General features: G+C 60.2%; 1 protein-coding gene across 7 annotated transcripts in view; it reads right to left on the bottom strand.

The window, feature by feature from the left end:
• Nucleotides 1-15,860, bottom strand: part of ARNT2 (aryl hydrocarbon receptor nuclear translocator 2) — a 120,949-nt gene that overhangs the window by 10,744 nt on the left and 94,345 nt on the right. For all 7 annotated transcript variants that reach the window (XM_037013550.2, XM_037013552.2, XM_037013555.2 and 4 more), the window contains exons 12-15: nt 12,314-12,465; nt 6,458-6,530; nt 5,629-5,752; nt 2,195-2,294 (exon numbers count right to left, since the gene is read on the bottom strand). In XM_037013550.2, the coding sequence (XP_036869445.1) occupies nt 2,195-2,294; nt 5,629-5,752; nt 6,458-6,530; nt 12,314-12,465 (449 nt within the window). The remainder of the gene's footprint in view (nt 1-2,194; nt 2,295-5,628; nt 5,753-6,457; nt 6,531-12,313; nt 12,466-15,860) is intronic.

The raw sequence follows: 15,860 nt of genomic DNA, 5'->3' as shown, positions 1-15,860 counted from the left end.
AGGCTCTGTCTCTGCTCTGAGGGGTGCTGTCTGCACCCGAGCCCTTCTCCATGAGGGTTCTCCAGCTACGCGCCAAGAGCCCATTGTAGAGGGAAGGGGGGTGGCTTCCCTGCGTTCCGGGCCCTCCCCCTGCCTCCCTGGGACCAGCTCCGCACACAGAGTGCTGGGGCCCGTCAGGCAGGCCTGGGTGGGGCTGGAGTGTCAGAGCCTTTTGGAGAAAGGCAGGTTGTGGACCAGGAAAGATTGGGCACGACTGTGCTAACCGTGTTGTAATATTTTTCTGCACTGCCTTGTCCCTCTTAAAATAGGGAGGATGAAGACACTCCCGCCCGCCCGTGGTCCTGAAACCACCTCCTCACTCACCATAAGGGCTCCTTTCCCAGCCCCCCTCCTGTGAGTGCAGGACCTCACCGGCCTTTTCTGATCACTGTCCCTGTGCAGGCCGCTCCCCACCCCCGAGCCCTCCATGCCCTCCAGGGCACTGATGGAAGAGAGCTGGCCCTGGTGCTGCTGGCCCCCAGAAAGGGGCCCCGGCTGACAGGCAGGCCCTCTAGGAGCTGGGGAAGCCCCTCCCCGGGGCCTCTGGGCTACATGGGCCTGCCTCAGTTCATACAGGAGAGGCCCAGGGCCGGCGGGTCTACGTGGGACTGAGGCAGAGGACATACTTCGGGGTGTGCAGCCATGCCATTCTGCTAGAGGCCTGGCAACCTCGGATGGGCACTCCTCCCACACCCCTTCCCCTCAAACCAGCTCAGGTCCTTTAGGTTAACAGGCCATTCTGCCCATTCCACGGGCTTGAGGCCTCACAGGCATCCTTCATCCACCCACCCATCCACCCACAGACCAGCAAGGAGTGTGTGTCTCCCTATACAAGGCCCCACACAGGCTGGCACCCCGACCTCTGCGCCCAGGCTGAGTCCAGGCGTCGTCGGGCCTTCCTGGCCACACGGCCGCAGGCTGTCTCCCTCCCCTCTGGCTTCTGCCCCCTCGCTGCTTTCCGTCCACACCAGGGGACCAGCAGCAGGTGTCTAGAGGCCTGGAGCACATGCTGGGGCAGGGCTGGCGCAGAGCCTGGCACCAAACGGCCGCAGGTGAGCTGAGCCGAGCAGGAGGGAACTCTGAGCCCCCCGACTGCGCAGCAGGCCCGGGGCTGCAGCGATGGCCGCTCAGGAGCAGCTCTCGGGGGGCTGCCACCCGGTCTGCTGCCCCCAGACTCACTCCTGGGGCCGGGGCCCCCAGAGCCTCGGCGCAGGCTGCGGCCCAGTGAGGTGCGGCCGCTCAACAGGCTGGGGCCCCTCACCACAAGTCTGCCCGTCCAGAGGCAGCCGAGCAGCCTTCTCCAGGCCTGTGCAAGGGCCGCGTGTAAGGTCAGCCTCTCCCCTTGTCCGTCTGGCATCTGGCAGGGTCCTCGCCCTGCATGACGGGTCCTGCCAGCCCAGTCCTGGTCCCTGCTGCCCCTGGAGGTACTCCTTGGCCTCCGGCCCCACTAGCAGAGCCTGGGCTGTAGGAGGCGCTCACACCTGAGCCTGGGGCTGGGCAGCTTCCCAGGCAAGCTGGGGGCGTTTGGTGGACACATGAGAACCTGTACACCATCCTGGGGCTGCTGTGTCCCCTCCGGCCACCCTCCCACCTGTGCTCCCCTTTCCCAGCAGGCACTGGAGACAGGCCTTGCCCCGGAGGTGGTATCAGGCTCCTCTGATGATCTGAAGGGGCCCTTGATGCCAGGAACCGAGCCCTGGGAATGCTGGATGCCCTGCTGGTACCCGAGTGACTCCTCAGGCGGAGCCCCAGGCACGCTGTGCTGAGCCACCCTCTCTTCCTCGGACTTGGCTGTAGCCTCTGGGATCCAGGGCCCAGGGCACTTCCTGCCACGCTGTCAGGTGTCCTCAGCTCCACCCTGTCCAAGTCCCGGCCAGAGGCCAGTGCAGTCCCCCCTCGCCAGCAGGCACTGCTACAACACTGTGGCTGTGCCATTCACACCCGGTACACAGTGACTGACACCATGCATCCATGGCAACCACCGAGGACGCACAGGGCAGACCCACGGCCACCAGGACCCTCAGCCGGCCCGGGGCCTGCTGAGCGGTAACCACCAACTGATGTCGGCAGTGCCGGCCGCACAGAGCCGAGCGCTGGGACCCAGGCTTCCCTGGCAGGGGCATCTTTCCCCCACCTGCCCCTCCACGGCACGTACCTGAAGGCCTTCCCCGAGTGTCCTGGGGGGAAGGGGCTGCCCTGGGGGTAGATCTGCGGGGTCCCTGTGGCAGAGGCTGGGCTCATCATCTTCTTGTCCGCTAGGAAAGCAGAGCAAGGGTCATATCCACGGTCCCACCTTACAGGCCACAGGGCAGAGTGGGCATCCGTGTGGGAGGGCACAGCCCCGGGCGGCAGACCCGCCTGCAGCCCTGCCGCACCCGGGCCTTGGCACGCTCCTCCTCTGGGGCCTCGCATGCACGCAGGCTCAGGAGGCCGTGCTCGGCACCTGGACACAGCCACCAGCCATCGGCAGGCGGGCTTTTCCCAGAGCCAGGGGATGAAAGGAAGCAGTGGGCATCCTCACTCCGACCTGCTACAGAGTGACTTCCAATCCCGTGGGCGTCACACAGAGCAGCCAGCGACTGAGAGGACAGCCTGGACGGGCAGCTCTGCCCTGCTTACCAGAGGACCAGAGGTGTGGCTTGGACACGCTACTCAACCCCTACTTCCCTAAACCTCAAAAGGCCCCACCTCTCCTTCCTACACTCCCGAACAGCCTGCCCCCGTCAAGACACCGGAATAAAGGACGTAGAGCTCAGTGACATGGCAGCCCTTTTGTGCCTAGACAGGCCCGGGGTCTGCACCCACCTCTGGGCTGGTGGGGGCTTGGGCGGCGTGGATGGGTCCCCAGAGGGATGTGCGCAGTGCTGGACCCCCAGGCTCCAGGGGCCCACGAGCCAAATCTCCCACGTGCATAAACAGCCTCTGACATTGTGACAAACTGGAGGCAGTGAGCATTTTTCTGGCCTCTTCCCTGTACTGCAGTGGAATGCCCAGCGGGACACCCTTACAGGGTGGAAGGAGTTCAGACTTTTGGGCGTGCGTGGCTAACCCAATCCCCAGGCCGTGAGTCTTGGAGATAAAGGGAGATGAGGCTCAAAGCTGCAGGACAAAGAAGACTTAGGGGATTTCTCTTGACTGCAAACTTAATGGAAGCCATTTTTTAACATAAGCCGTGTATCTGAGGTTCTTGGTGGTCCGGGTAAATAAGAAACACATTCTTTTCTAACTGCTCCAGGACACTGACAGGGCACAAAATCGCATATCCTAGAAAGATCCTTGATTTTATCATTCAACCTTGTATATCTTTCCTCATTTGACTTTATTACTTTGCTCGCCTTGATTTGCAGATGGAGAAAGGCGGTCGAACACCCCCACCCCCCACCCCGTGTGGTTTCAGCAGCATCCGCCTGCGTTCCTAGTTATTTTTGCTTTTATGTGTTTTGTTGCTCAAGACATTTATATCTTCATTCGGTTACATCTCTTATCTGCATAAAATGAGTCTCTGCCCACTGAACGCTTTGAGCTTCTCCATGTCTGGCGATATCAACAGCTCCACATCCCTCCTCAGGTCTGCAGAGTTTGGGCACCACCCACGCTTTTGGGTTCAACAGCTTCATTTCAGTTTGTTTGTGTCCCATTCTGGCAGCATGTCAAGGCGGATCATCTGCCATGAGGCCTTGCGCCTCAACTACACTATCACTCTTGATAACCACAGCTCTCCTGCTCTTTCGCTTCATTTATCTTCTGAGTGTTTTGCAAAGTTGCTAAAAATTTCCTTGCCTTTTCTTGGAAACGGTTTGGAAGTGAGACTGCCTTCCTTCTTTTCTTTCTTGTGCCCCCAGGAGTGGTTATGTTTAAGCCACAATCCTCTATAAATGTCAGAGATAAAATAGTATGTGCTGGCAGGAAATTTCTGTTTACTACCCCTCAACCAAAATGCATCTGGATCTTTGCTGAATTGCATCAATTATGGTTTTTACTCACTTTTTATATCTTCTGTAGCTTCTCACAATTTTTGTTTGTGTCATTTCTCATCACTGCTGCTTTCCTGAGCGTTCTCATGTTCTGTATTCTGACCCATTTCACAAGTGCGCTCTTTTGCAAGTGATATTTTCACAGAGTAGATGGCATGCATCTGAGAATGTCTTTCTGCTGTTTCCCATATGCAAAGGCAACTTGGTTGATGGAAAAATTTAGGGCCACGTATTTTCCCTTCTTTTCTTGTCTGTTGATTTTTCCCTGTATTTTGTTACCTTTACGGGAAAGTGTCTATGTTTTTATAATGTTAAAATTTCAAACAGATTTCCCCAAAATGCTGTGGGTTTCTGGTCAAATCTTTCAGGTTTCTCTGAGAGAGAAACCTTTCAGATGTGCCACTGTTTACTCTCACAGGGTGAACGGTATTTATAAGAGTCGAGGAAATACTGGTGTATTAGGGGGCACACCTGGGTGGCCAGCAGGGAGCAAGGGCGGGGGGCCCTCCTTGCCGCACCAACGGGTCTGGCAGTAGCTGAGCATCGTGCCGCGCTGGCGGCTCCTGCGGGAGGCGGCTCGGGTCCTCCTTTCTCAGCATTCAGGGCACAGCCGCGGGCAGCGAAGGCTGCAGTTTTCTGCCGCACACGCTGGCATCAGAGGGCTGACACTAGCTCTCCTCCAGCTGCCGGGGCCTCTCCGCCTCCCCTCAGCCTCGCTGGTCCCGGCAGGAGCCACTGGGCTTCCCTCCCAATCACAGGCTCCCACCCTTCTGGTTTCTCCCTCCCACTGATCCCAGCTATACTGCATCTTGCAGAAGTTCCTTGGCCACGTGGAAACGGAATCTCCTCTCTGAATTCTGGAACTGACAGAGGCATTTGCAAGTTTCATATTTTGCTCAGCTGGGTGGTCATCTGTGAAGGGGAGTGAGGCGGCTGCATGCATGGGCTCCATGTGACACCCTAACTTGGCACCATTCTCCCCAATAGCAGTACTGCCGTAGGCAGATGACCAGTGACCAGCAGAGAGGAGCTGCTGGCAGAATTACAGGACACCCACAGGGTAGAACTGCGTGAAAGCGATAAAAACTATTTAGACAGCTTCATAATCTGGAAACATGCTCATAATACATTGTTGTGTGTGAACAATAAGCTAGCAAACAGAATGAGCTCATTTCCTACATAAAAAGAATTCATATGTGTAGAAAAAGAAAGGCCATACTTATAAAGTTAAAAATTATATCCAGGTGGTGGGATAGTGGGTAATTTTTATTTCTCTCTTACCTGCATGTTTTTATTTTAAAGATCCTCTCTACATTAGGAATTGAGTAGAGGTTCTTCACAGAGACAGGTCTCCAGCAGAGTAAAACTCAACTGCTCCATGAACTAGCAGAGCTCATCTGCTGCAGATGCTCTGATTCCAAAGTCAAGGCGTCAGGTAAGCCAGAAGCCAGGCCAGAGGCAGGGAGGGCGCATCACAGTAACGGCTCTGCTATGCCCTGTGACAGCCCCTGAAAACACCCTCCGTGGCCTCTCCCCCAGGGTGGCTGTCTCCAGGTGGCCTGAGAGCCACCGTTAGCCCCACATCCTCACAACCTGGGAGCCCCTGGGGACTCACACGCGCTGATCCCTGCGAACATCTCAGCAAACCGGGAATCTCTTTCCTGGGAAAAGATTGCATCAGCTTTTTCCACAGACTTCCCGGCTTCGTGGACACCGGCTGGCAGGCTGGGGACAGGAACCTGTGTGCACATGGAACACACGGCGGACGCAGGTGAGACACAGCACAGTACACCTCCGACGGCCTCCAGCTCCTCACCAGGCCCCCTGCCTCCAGAAGCCCTAGCATCTCAGGCTTGGCCATTCTGCCAGGGTTGGGGGTGCTTTTCTATATGTAAAAGCCAAAAACAGACGGGGTGGGGTGTGACTCATGGTTGCAGAAATGACAACAGTCACCATGATTACTTAGGGATAAATAAAAATTATCACCCACTCTAAACCTGGGGGAAGGTGAACATAAGCAGAGAGGCCGAATGCCAACACGTGCTGCGGTTTCTCTGCACAGCCAGTAGCAGAGGAAGCGGGAAGAGGAGACGCAGGAGAGGGGACAGTGCAGACAAAGTGGGGGTCACCGCAGAGAGGGCCAGGAGCGCTGACGCGGAGAGGGGCACAGGCGGAGAGGGCAGGAGGGCGGCTGGGGGGCCCGAGGGCTGACAAGGCTCGCAGCCACTTCTGCCGGCTTCCCAGTCTGCTGGTGCCAGAGTTCAACGTCCCTGGGAGCCTGGCAGTCCCAATCCTGGCCAGCGGAGGCCGATGGCTCTCCACCCGCTCCTCGCTCCGCATGGCCCAGCCCGAGGAGGCACGGGGCAGGCTAAAGGTGGAATTCAGTGTCTGGCCCACTGGCTTGGACACAGTTCTGACCGGGAGCGACGTGCCCAGCGCCTCACCTGCGATATGTCGTAGGACGACAGCCCGTCTCTCTGGTGGACTTCCAGCTCCGCCTGCTGCTGCTGAAGCTGCCTGGGAAACGAGCAGGGACAGAGTCACCAGGGCCGAGCTGGAACCTTCCCTGTTCAGCGGGTGGCCCCCAACCGGCCTCCAAACTGCTCCCACTCTTATTTATTATTTTCATAATGGCCCTAATCAAGACTCCAAGCCCTGTTTTACATTTAGGCTGTCCATATCTAAGAACTAAGTTTTGATTTGTGACTTTATTTCATGCAGGATAAAAAGACACCACACTAAAAAAGAAAACATTTTAAGGCAAAATTCATCAAAGCAGTCAGGTTGAGCATGAAAGAGAGCCATCAGCGGCCGCTCTGAGCTGGGAGAGTTCCCGTGATCGCATCCATTCCTCGCCCTGAACTTCCGCCGTGGTTACTTTACCCACATCAAAACTAAGGAACTGCAGGTCAGAGGGGCCACTTGGGTGTCCAAGCTGTCTGACTAGCAAGTGGTTATGACATAATAAAGCCAGCATCTGACCTGACCCTGCTGAGCACACTCTGCCCTTCCCACAAGACCAGGGAGCTTCATTTGGGAAAGAAAAAGATTTGTCAGAGGAAATAGCTGCTGGATGCTTTAAAATATGGAAACTGGGTTACTTTCAAGGGACTGTGAGCCCTACAGCTCAGAGCCTAATAATGGGGCAGGATGCATTCAGGACCTGCCTTCCCAGAGCCCAGGGTACAGCGCAAGACCCCGGGCGGCCAGCAGCTGCAGCCTGGGGACAGGCACGCCTGGGAAGAGTGGGCCTCTGCCATGCACACGCGTGTCTCCTGACCTTGGTGGGAAGGCCAGGGGAAAGGTCACCGGTAAACTGTGATTTTCCACCGGGCAGTCTAGCCCATACTTGTAACAAGACACAGGGGCACTAAAAAAATGTCCCAACAGAATCAGTATTTTAAAAAATTCTTGTTAAAGAATCAATACAACCATCAATAGAAAACCTGTAACTTTCTGAATTCTTACAGTTTTGCTCCATTTTATTTGGATTTAAGCCTTGAGGATGCCCTCGCCCTTCCTCGGCAGGCCTCTAGAATCTGAGCAGTGCCCAGAGCGAGCTCGCTGACAACATGCTCCCGCCCCTGCAACACTCCCATTTCAGGGATAAGGACGGAGGCTCTTCCAGCGAAGAGACTAGAGCGACAGCCCCCACGTGGCACACACAGGACCAGATCCCTGCCCATCCGCCCGCAGACCCTACACTCCGTCCCGGAAGGACCCCATTCTGTGACTGCCAACCCAGAGCTGCGGGGCCACGTCACCGTCCTGAGACATCAGCGGGGGAGGGGAATCTGTGCTGCGGGATCTGGGGGTGGGAGCAGTGGACCCAGCTATGGACCCCTTCTTCTCCTTTCACAAGTTTCTCAGAGTCCAACGCTCTGCCCACAAGCACTTCTCCAGGAAGCGACTGTCCTACCCTGTGGCCCAGCCCGTGTGGGCAGTCCGAGCACACAGCCTTAGAAAGTGGGCAGGCCACCAGGTAGGGCTGTGCTCCAGGTCCCCGGGGGCCTGGCCACCACCACGCAGGGCTGTGCTCCGGGTCCCCGGGGGCCTGGCTGCCACGAGTGGGCCAAGTGGGGCAGAGATGCAGCCTCTTTGTGCCCCGGCTGCACCCTGGGGGTCTATGCGGCAGGGGGAAGGATGAGGGCTTCCAGTTTTCAAGAAGGCGAGGTGAGGACCACAGGCAACAGGGTGGGGGCTTGTCCTCGGGAGGCAGAAAATAAGGTGTTGGTCCTGGCTGGCGAGCCCCCAGCACCCTAGCCTCACTCCTGCTAGGATCCAGACATCAGCACCCCCGACCCACAGCCTTGGGTTGTTGCTTCCACAGCTGAGCACCAGTGGGAGAGGCGCTGCCCCCAGGCCACCCCATTCTGGGAGGAGGTTGAGGGTGTCTCAGACCTTTCATGGCAATGGAATAAAAATAAACCTTGGTGTGCTTGCAAATTCCAGAGAGGGAGAGACGTGGCTGCTCAGGAGAGAGCTGGCAGGCCACACACGAGGGCACCAGGCTCTGGGCAGCAGTGTCCCCACTTTTTGGGGGACAAGAGCTGAGACTGCAAGCAGACGCATGGAGCCCGGGCTTCCTGTCAGGGTGCCGCCCCCGTTGGGGCACAGGATGCCAAGCAGATGCCATCAGGGATCTCCAGTGCTCCTCAGACACAGGTCTTCACTGAACCTGAGTAAGGAGCACGCAGCCACGGGGGGCGCTCAGACCAGCGGGACAGCTGGGAGCACCTGGGGGTGCAGCGACCAGACGGGGCAGCAATACTGCCTGACTGAGCTCTGTCTGCCCCCTCCGGGAGCGACTCAAGCCATCTCAGGGCTTTGGAGTGGATCTGCCGGGGGGCCCAGAGCAGCGTGTTTTAGAGAGCCTGCTGTGGGCCCAGGCGGCGGGGCCCACAGAGGCCGGACGGAAGGACGCCCAGGGTTCACGAGGCTGGTGACGGCCTCAGCAGGGCACAGGAGATGCGGTGGAGGAGACGGGCCAGGGAGAATCCCAGACAGAACTGGGGCCTGGGTTCTCTGCAGCAGGTGGACGAGAGGGCGGGGCCACGGCAAGTCCAGGCTGGGCGCGGAGAGAGGTGCCCATGTGTGTTGGCCCCTCACTCTGCTCTGAGCTCCGCAGACGCCAGGGACACAGCCTTCCTTTCCCTTCCCATGCCCAGCGTCCCGTCCACCCCTAACCCGGGGGTAGCCCAAGGCGGGCCATCCCTGAACAGGGGGAGCCCCCCCGGCTCTGAGGTGCCCAGGACTGTGGGTGCAGTGGAGCAGTGAGGGCACGAGCACCCCAGCATGAGCAGCATGGCTGTGAAGCCCCGCGAAGGTGGGAGAGCGCCGGCGGGAGGGAGGGCTTGGCACACGCAGACGCAGAAAGGCGGCTTCAGACCACTGCCCCGAGGAGCTGCTGGAGCTGAAGGGCTGGGCGCCTCGCCCGCACAAAGGCAAAGGGGCCAAAGCAGCTCCTCTGCAGGATGGCCGGTGACCTGTCCCCACAGAAGCCCAGCCCCGGGCATGGGTGTGCTTCAGGGTTGTGGCCCAGCATGTAAAATCAGGGCCTGCGTCTTCCGAGCTGCGTTCCGCGTCCCTGCATCCATGTGGCCGCCAACGAGGAGGCCTTCTTTCTGGCGGCTGCACACAGTGCCGCGAATGACCCCATTTCTCCCGGAAGTGTCTCTTGGATGCCTTGACTGAAGGCATCACCCAAGCTCAGAGCAGAGGAGGCGCTCCTGCGGCCGGTGCCTATGCTGGCCAGGCTCAGCCACGCGTCTGGGAAGGGCCGGTGGCTCCGGCCCACGGCTGCCAGTGCCCTCTACTGACCACAGGGGGCACTCCCGCCACAGCCCACGAGGCCTCTGTCCAGACCCTGGCCCGGGCTTCCTGCGGAGCTCTGTGCCTGCTTTCTCTGCCCGTCTTGTCTAGCGAGCTGTCTGGAGCTGCTGTCCTGAGACCCGCGCAAGGACACCCCACAAAGTGCTTGCTCTGGTTTGCGGAGGCCGCCTCGGAAAAGGAAATCACAGGCTCCGCATCCGCTCTCAGGGGGTCTTGCTCCCCTCGTCCTGCTGCAGCTGCTCTCCCGAGGCCCTGCAAGGAGGCGGCAACACTCGCCCCTTGGGGCTCTGCCCGCACTTGTCCATCCCTTCCTTCTGCCCCTTCTTGTGCCCACCGGTGACTGCAGCCCTCAGGGGACACCGGCTCCTCCAGGTACTGGGACCATATGGAGGCCCCTCACTCCAGGGTCACCTGGCACAGGCCTGTGTCTTCCCTGGCGTTCAGAACAACCTGCTGAGCTGAATGAGCCGCAACAAAAGCATATGACTTGGAGGCTGAAGCTCAGTACCTGCTGGATGCAAATGAAAATTGCAGAAACCAAACCCCCCAAAACGGGCAGCTTCCATCTGCTCTTCTGACCCAAAGCCACTGGCCTTGCAGGGGTTCCCGGCCTGGCACTGTGCTCTGTACCACACAGGGATGGCCCAGACCCACCATGAGAGCAGCTCCAGGGACAGGCAGGTGTCCACAGGACACCCTGAGAGCAACTCTTGTCAACTGGGAGCAGACCCCTCGCTGCTGAGGCGTGCGGCACCACACACGGCCCCAGGGGCGCTGGGAAGGGAGGCACACGTGGCAAAGGGGGTGACGGAAGAGGAGGGGACACAGGAACAAGGGGAGGCGGTGCTAAGAAACAGCCAGCATGCTGGCATCAGAGAGTGAAGGTTCTAGAATCATCGCCGGGGCTCTGCGTGGCTGGAGCGGGTCTGGGACAGGAGATGTGAGCCTGGGGACGGGTGAGCAGATGCCAAGCGGCTGGGCTGGCGTTGCTCTCCTGCTCTTACTCAGCCTTGGCCCGGAGCTCCCACTGCCTACCCCCGGTCCCGGCTCCACCAGGCCTCTGAGCACAGCCCGTTACCCCCACCCTAGGAGCTCCTGGGAGGGAGGCCCAGGCCCTCCCGCACCACCTGCCGGACGAGGGGGCAGCCACGGATCCCCACCTGCTGTCTGACCCTCCTGTTTCTCAAGCTTCTCTGGGCTTCAAAGCCAGGACCAGAGGTGGGCCCTCGGGGTGGAGGGAAGACCCCTCCTGCCCAGCTGGGAAGTGGGCACAGTGAAAAACCCTCCATGTGACCACGTTTGCCAGACTCACACACAGGAAATATAAAAGCGCGTTCTTTCTGCACAGCTGGGTCTACGGCGCATCACACTCGCTCTTGCGATCCTTGCCACTAAGGACGTCCCAAGAAGAACCGAGCATCAGGGGACGCCAAGGAGGAAGAGGCACAGGAAGGGGGGCTGGTCAGACAGTCCGGGGGGAGCACCCGGTGGGGATGCGCTACTGGCACAGGTTCACTGGAAGGGAGCATGGTTTGCCCCTGGACAGAGGGGGGGGGGCAGTGCACACTGTGAGCCCTGACAAGACCTGGGCCACTCGCAAAGGACAAGCCAGGAAATGGCTGAGCTGCGACAGGTGGCAGAGGGAGCCCCCGGTGCAGGGCCGGGTGTGGCCACAGGCCCAGAGCGCCAGCCAGGAGGCCGCGGTGACCGCCTGCGGCTGCTGCCCCGGGGAGGCTGTCAGCGGGGGTGAGGGGCGCGGGGCTGGGCACAGACTCCCAAGTCCCAGCTGGTGTTGAACCTGGGAAGGTGAGGGCGACATGGGGAGACGCGGGGACAGTTCTCATGACGCCAGGCCCCCCGACACGCCCGACACACCAGGCCTGGCCCCCACGTGCTCCGTACTGTGGACAGCACGCTGCCCGTGTCCCTGCCGGCTCTTGGGCATTGCATGTCCTCAAGAATGAAGCCACACAGGAGGCCCGGGTGGGGGCTTGGCCTCCCTTACCTCGCAGCGACCTCTGAGGGAGACCTCATCGCCCACCCCCGGAGGAGGTGCAGGCTACAGTAAGGTGACCCCCAACCCGGGTCACCGGCCCGGAGCCCAGGTCTGGGTCTCTCGGGAGGCGTGCATCAGTGGCTGGGCAGGACCTAGGAGCCAGGCCCGGCAGCTGGGCTCCGGGGAGCAGAAGGGGGTGCCCAGCCCTCCGGCTGTTCTGCCCTGGACGACAGGGGACTGGAAGTGGGGGCACAGATGCATGCTGAGGGCGGGGCGCCGAGGGACCGCCGCTCAACCTGGCGGCTCACGAGAGGGAGGGGGACATGGGAGTGCCCCCTTCCTGTCCCCCGGGCCCTGCAGGACCTCCAGCTGCAGGCAGAGCCAGGGCCTGTGGAAAGGAAAGGGCTGCGGGAAAGCACCAGCCCGGACCAGGAGGGGCCCCGGGAGGCCGCAGGGCCGGCTGGGGACGCACTTGACGTTGGTGTTGGTGCAGATGATATACTCGATCTCGTCCGAGTATGGGTTCTGGAAGGTAAAGCTGCTGCCGCGGATCAGCACCCAGTCCCGGGTCTTCGTGCGGAACCGGTACATGACCGACAGCACTTGGCCCTTCAGCTTCACCACCTGGGGAAACATTTGGAGAAGGAAGTCAGCGGCAAAGGTGGCCCGGGAAGGGGTGGCCAGCAGAGCTCGGGGTGGGGGGGCGCCCGGCAGCTGAAGCAGGAGCAGAGTGGGGGCGGGACCCCGGCGGCCCTCCCCGAAACAGGACACTGCCCGGTGTGCTGTCACCACACGTGAGCACAGCCTCGTCAGTGCCCCTTTCACATCGGAATGTTTTGGTTTTCACAGATCACAGGGTGAAAACTGTAAGCTAGAGTGTTTCCCCTTTCGCCTTGCCCACTAGGGTGCTCAGTCTGATGCTTGTACCTTCCTGAAGCCACTGTCTCTCTCAGGTATGTAGTTACTTTGCACTCATGGATTGATTTCCTCATATCTCACATTAAAAAATTCTTAAATGCTGTTGAACATGGTAAATTGGAGTAAATATACTCCCGGAGAGGAGATATAATAAAATGGTAATTTATATGCATTATGCATTTGCACACATGTACCCATTACTAAGCAGTAGGGTTGCAGTTGGTCACCTGGGTATCTCCCTCAGCCCAGTGCTTGGCACAAAGAGGCACTTGGGGTGCGTTTCCTGGACAGACTTGATGGCTCTGCGGGCCCCACGGCTGGCACTGCAGCAGCTGGACCGCCACCCTCTCTGTGTCCCCCTGAGGAGCTCAGATGAGGCGAAACCCGAGGGAGATATAAGGATTCCAGTCAGGAAATTCCAACAGATAAAGAAATAGGACAAAGTTCAGGGAGGCAGGAGACCATTCCTGGCACCACATACATGGAGGCAAAGAGGGGGAGTAGGGCCAGGCTGGGGCGACGGGGGCTGCTGTCCACAGCAAGTCTGCAGCCCCCTGGGAAGCTGGCTCATTGCCCATGGGGCCAGAGGTCATGGCCACATGCCCCTCAGGGGGGGCACTGTGAGGGGTCCCATGGGGACTTGCGGGTTTCTGCACAAAACACAGAAGCAGGCAGCCACCCCCATGTCCGCACTCCACAGACGCGCAGCGTGCTGCCTCTCTGCTTCGGGCCAAGATGCCTGCGAAGGTGGGGATTTTTAAATTCCAGGTGACAAACGTTGCCAAGGTGCCTGGGTGCGAGGCCCACCTCGGAGCTGTGGATGGGGAAGAGAGGACGGGAGCCACCTGGGGCCGAGTCGCGGGTGGAGCCCCTGCGGTACGCCACCCCGCTGACCCCCAGCACGGTGTTGTGTATCTGGAAACTGAGCCCCAGAGGACTTAAATATCCCGTGCAAGGCCTAAGAACCACAGAGTGGCCATGGCGGGCAGGGTGGCAGGGCCGCCTGACCCCAGAGCTGCGTCTGCTGCGGCTCCGTGACCCCCTCTGGCAGAGTCTCTGTCCCCGCAAATTGCTCCCCCAGCTCTGGCACGATAGACGACCTGGTACCTGACGCGGGGGGCACCCCAAATACACCACGCAGACGAAGGGTCCAGGGCCGTGGGGCCACCGGATGGCAAGCAGACGGGAGGGCTCCTGGGATGACAGGACCTGCCCCTGGGCTGGGGGCGGGCCCAGCGTGAGCAGGGCTGTTGTTCAGAGGCCCCGCTGGCAGAAGGCTCAGCACGAGCACTGGGTGGGCAGGGAGACTGGCAGCCTGACCAGGATGGGGCCACGCATGGAAGGGGCTCACTACCGCTGTCCGGGCCTCACCACCGGGTGGAGGCTCAATTTGGGTGCGACGCGATGACGTGAGACGTGAAGGCTCGGCATTAACCCAGCCCGCAGACAGAAGGCGTGCGAGCGGAGAGCAGAGGGAGGTGGGGGGACCTGCTCTGAGCCCCTGGGCCCCCCTCTTCCACTTGACTTCCGGGTAAACTGTGACCCAGACTGGGCGTCCCAGCGCAGAGCCAAGGGCAGATACAGGTTCTGGGCCCCGGGGCTGGACTCCCGCCAAGCTCCGACTCCTCACCGACGTGACCACGCCCTGCGGGGCTCATGTCAGGGCTGTTCCAGGGCACCTGTTTCCATCCCGAGCTCCAGGGCCGGCTCTGAGTGACACGGCCCCTCCGTGCTTTGCAAAAAGGAGCTACTTCCCTTCATGAACATTCGTTCCCCAAGCCGGCCGCTGGTGGCTGGAGACCAAAGAACACAAGTGGGTGGCCCAGGCCAGGGCGGTGGGGGCCTGGGCTGGCCTCATGGCCGCCGGGCAGCAGAGCCCTGTGCCCGGGCGGGCCTTGCCTGCCGCCTGAGGACTGAGGCCGCTGCTCCCGGAGCAAGTACTCAAGCTGGACCCCACGGTGGGGTCAGAGGTTAAATTCTTTTTTCTTTTCCAAACCAACCAGCTTCTGGCAGCGTCAACAGATTCCAAGCCCCAGATGCACTGTCAGAGGAGGGGGCCATGTGTGCGGGGTGCGGGCGGGGGTGGGCGCTTTGTGGGGGGACAGGCTCCGGCCCAGGTTCGGTGCTGCCTTGCTGTGCCTCGGGGCAGGTGACCGGACCTGAGTCCCGGTGTCCCCCAGGAAACAGTGGGGATGACGACATCGTGTGCAGGGCTGAGGAACAGAGAGGCTGCTAGTTACGACCAGTGACGGGAGGCCCTGTACCCAGAGAAGTGAGGCCCCCCCGGGGCAAAGAGATAGTGTGACAACCACTCCAGTTTCATATCTTCCCAGAATGAAAGTCGCTGCTATGGGGCGCCATCTGTTCCAGCTGCTTTACTAGGAGCCCCCCGCCCATGCGCGCACCCCACACTCGGCGGTGGTGACGGCAAGAAGCATGCGAGGCTCCGGCCCACAGGGAGGGGAGCTTGTGCTTCAGCAGAGAAGACAAAGGAAATGAGTGACAAACAGATGCAGCCGTTGAAACCCGGAGTGATGGCTGTGGAGGAAAGATGGGGTTGGCCCTGCAAAGCCTAAAAGAGAAGAAAGGGCCAGTCACGTGCAGAGTGAGGGGCCAGCATGCCCGTCAGAGGGGCGCCTGCACGGGCTTAAGGACCAGAGCCTGGTGACCCGCCCTGGGAGCCAGCAAGGGCGCGGCAGGAGGGCAAGGCTCACACTGGCACCGGCCCGTGGGCAGTGCAGGCTTGGCTCCAGGCGCACCCAACGGCCGCCACACGCTTTAAGTAGAGATGTGGCAAAAGCTAAGGAATGTTTTCAGAACACTTGGATGGGCACGAGAGTGAGACCAGAGAGCAGAGGGGACAGGGGATGGGGTGGCCTGGCCCAGGTCAGTCAGAAGAGAGGGAGGGGGCGCATCAGACGCCCTTGGGGGGTAACAAGGACTGAGGGGCACACGCAGGGAGTGAGGAGAAGGGGAGACCGCGTCGGGTTCTGGCCCGTGCAGCCGGGGGTCTGGTGGAGTGAGGGAGCTGGGGGCTGGGGCTGGGTGCCCATCTCGGGCAGGCGTGGAGCTGGCCAGTCAGGGAGCTGATGGATCAAACC

The sequence above is a fragment of the Manis javanica genome, chromosome 18 (assembly GCF_040802235.1).
Source record: "Manis javanica isolate MJ-LG chromosome 18, MJ_LKY, whole genome shotgun sequence".
Taxonomy (NCBI): domain Eukaryota; kingdom Metazoa; phylum Chordata; class Mammalia; order Pholidota; family Manidae; genus Manis; species Manis javanica.
This window is presented reverse-complemented; position numbering and strand designations above follow the sequence as displayed.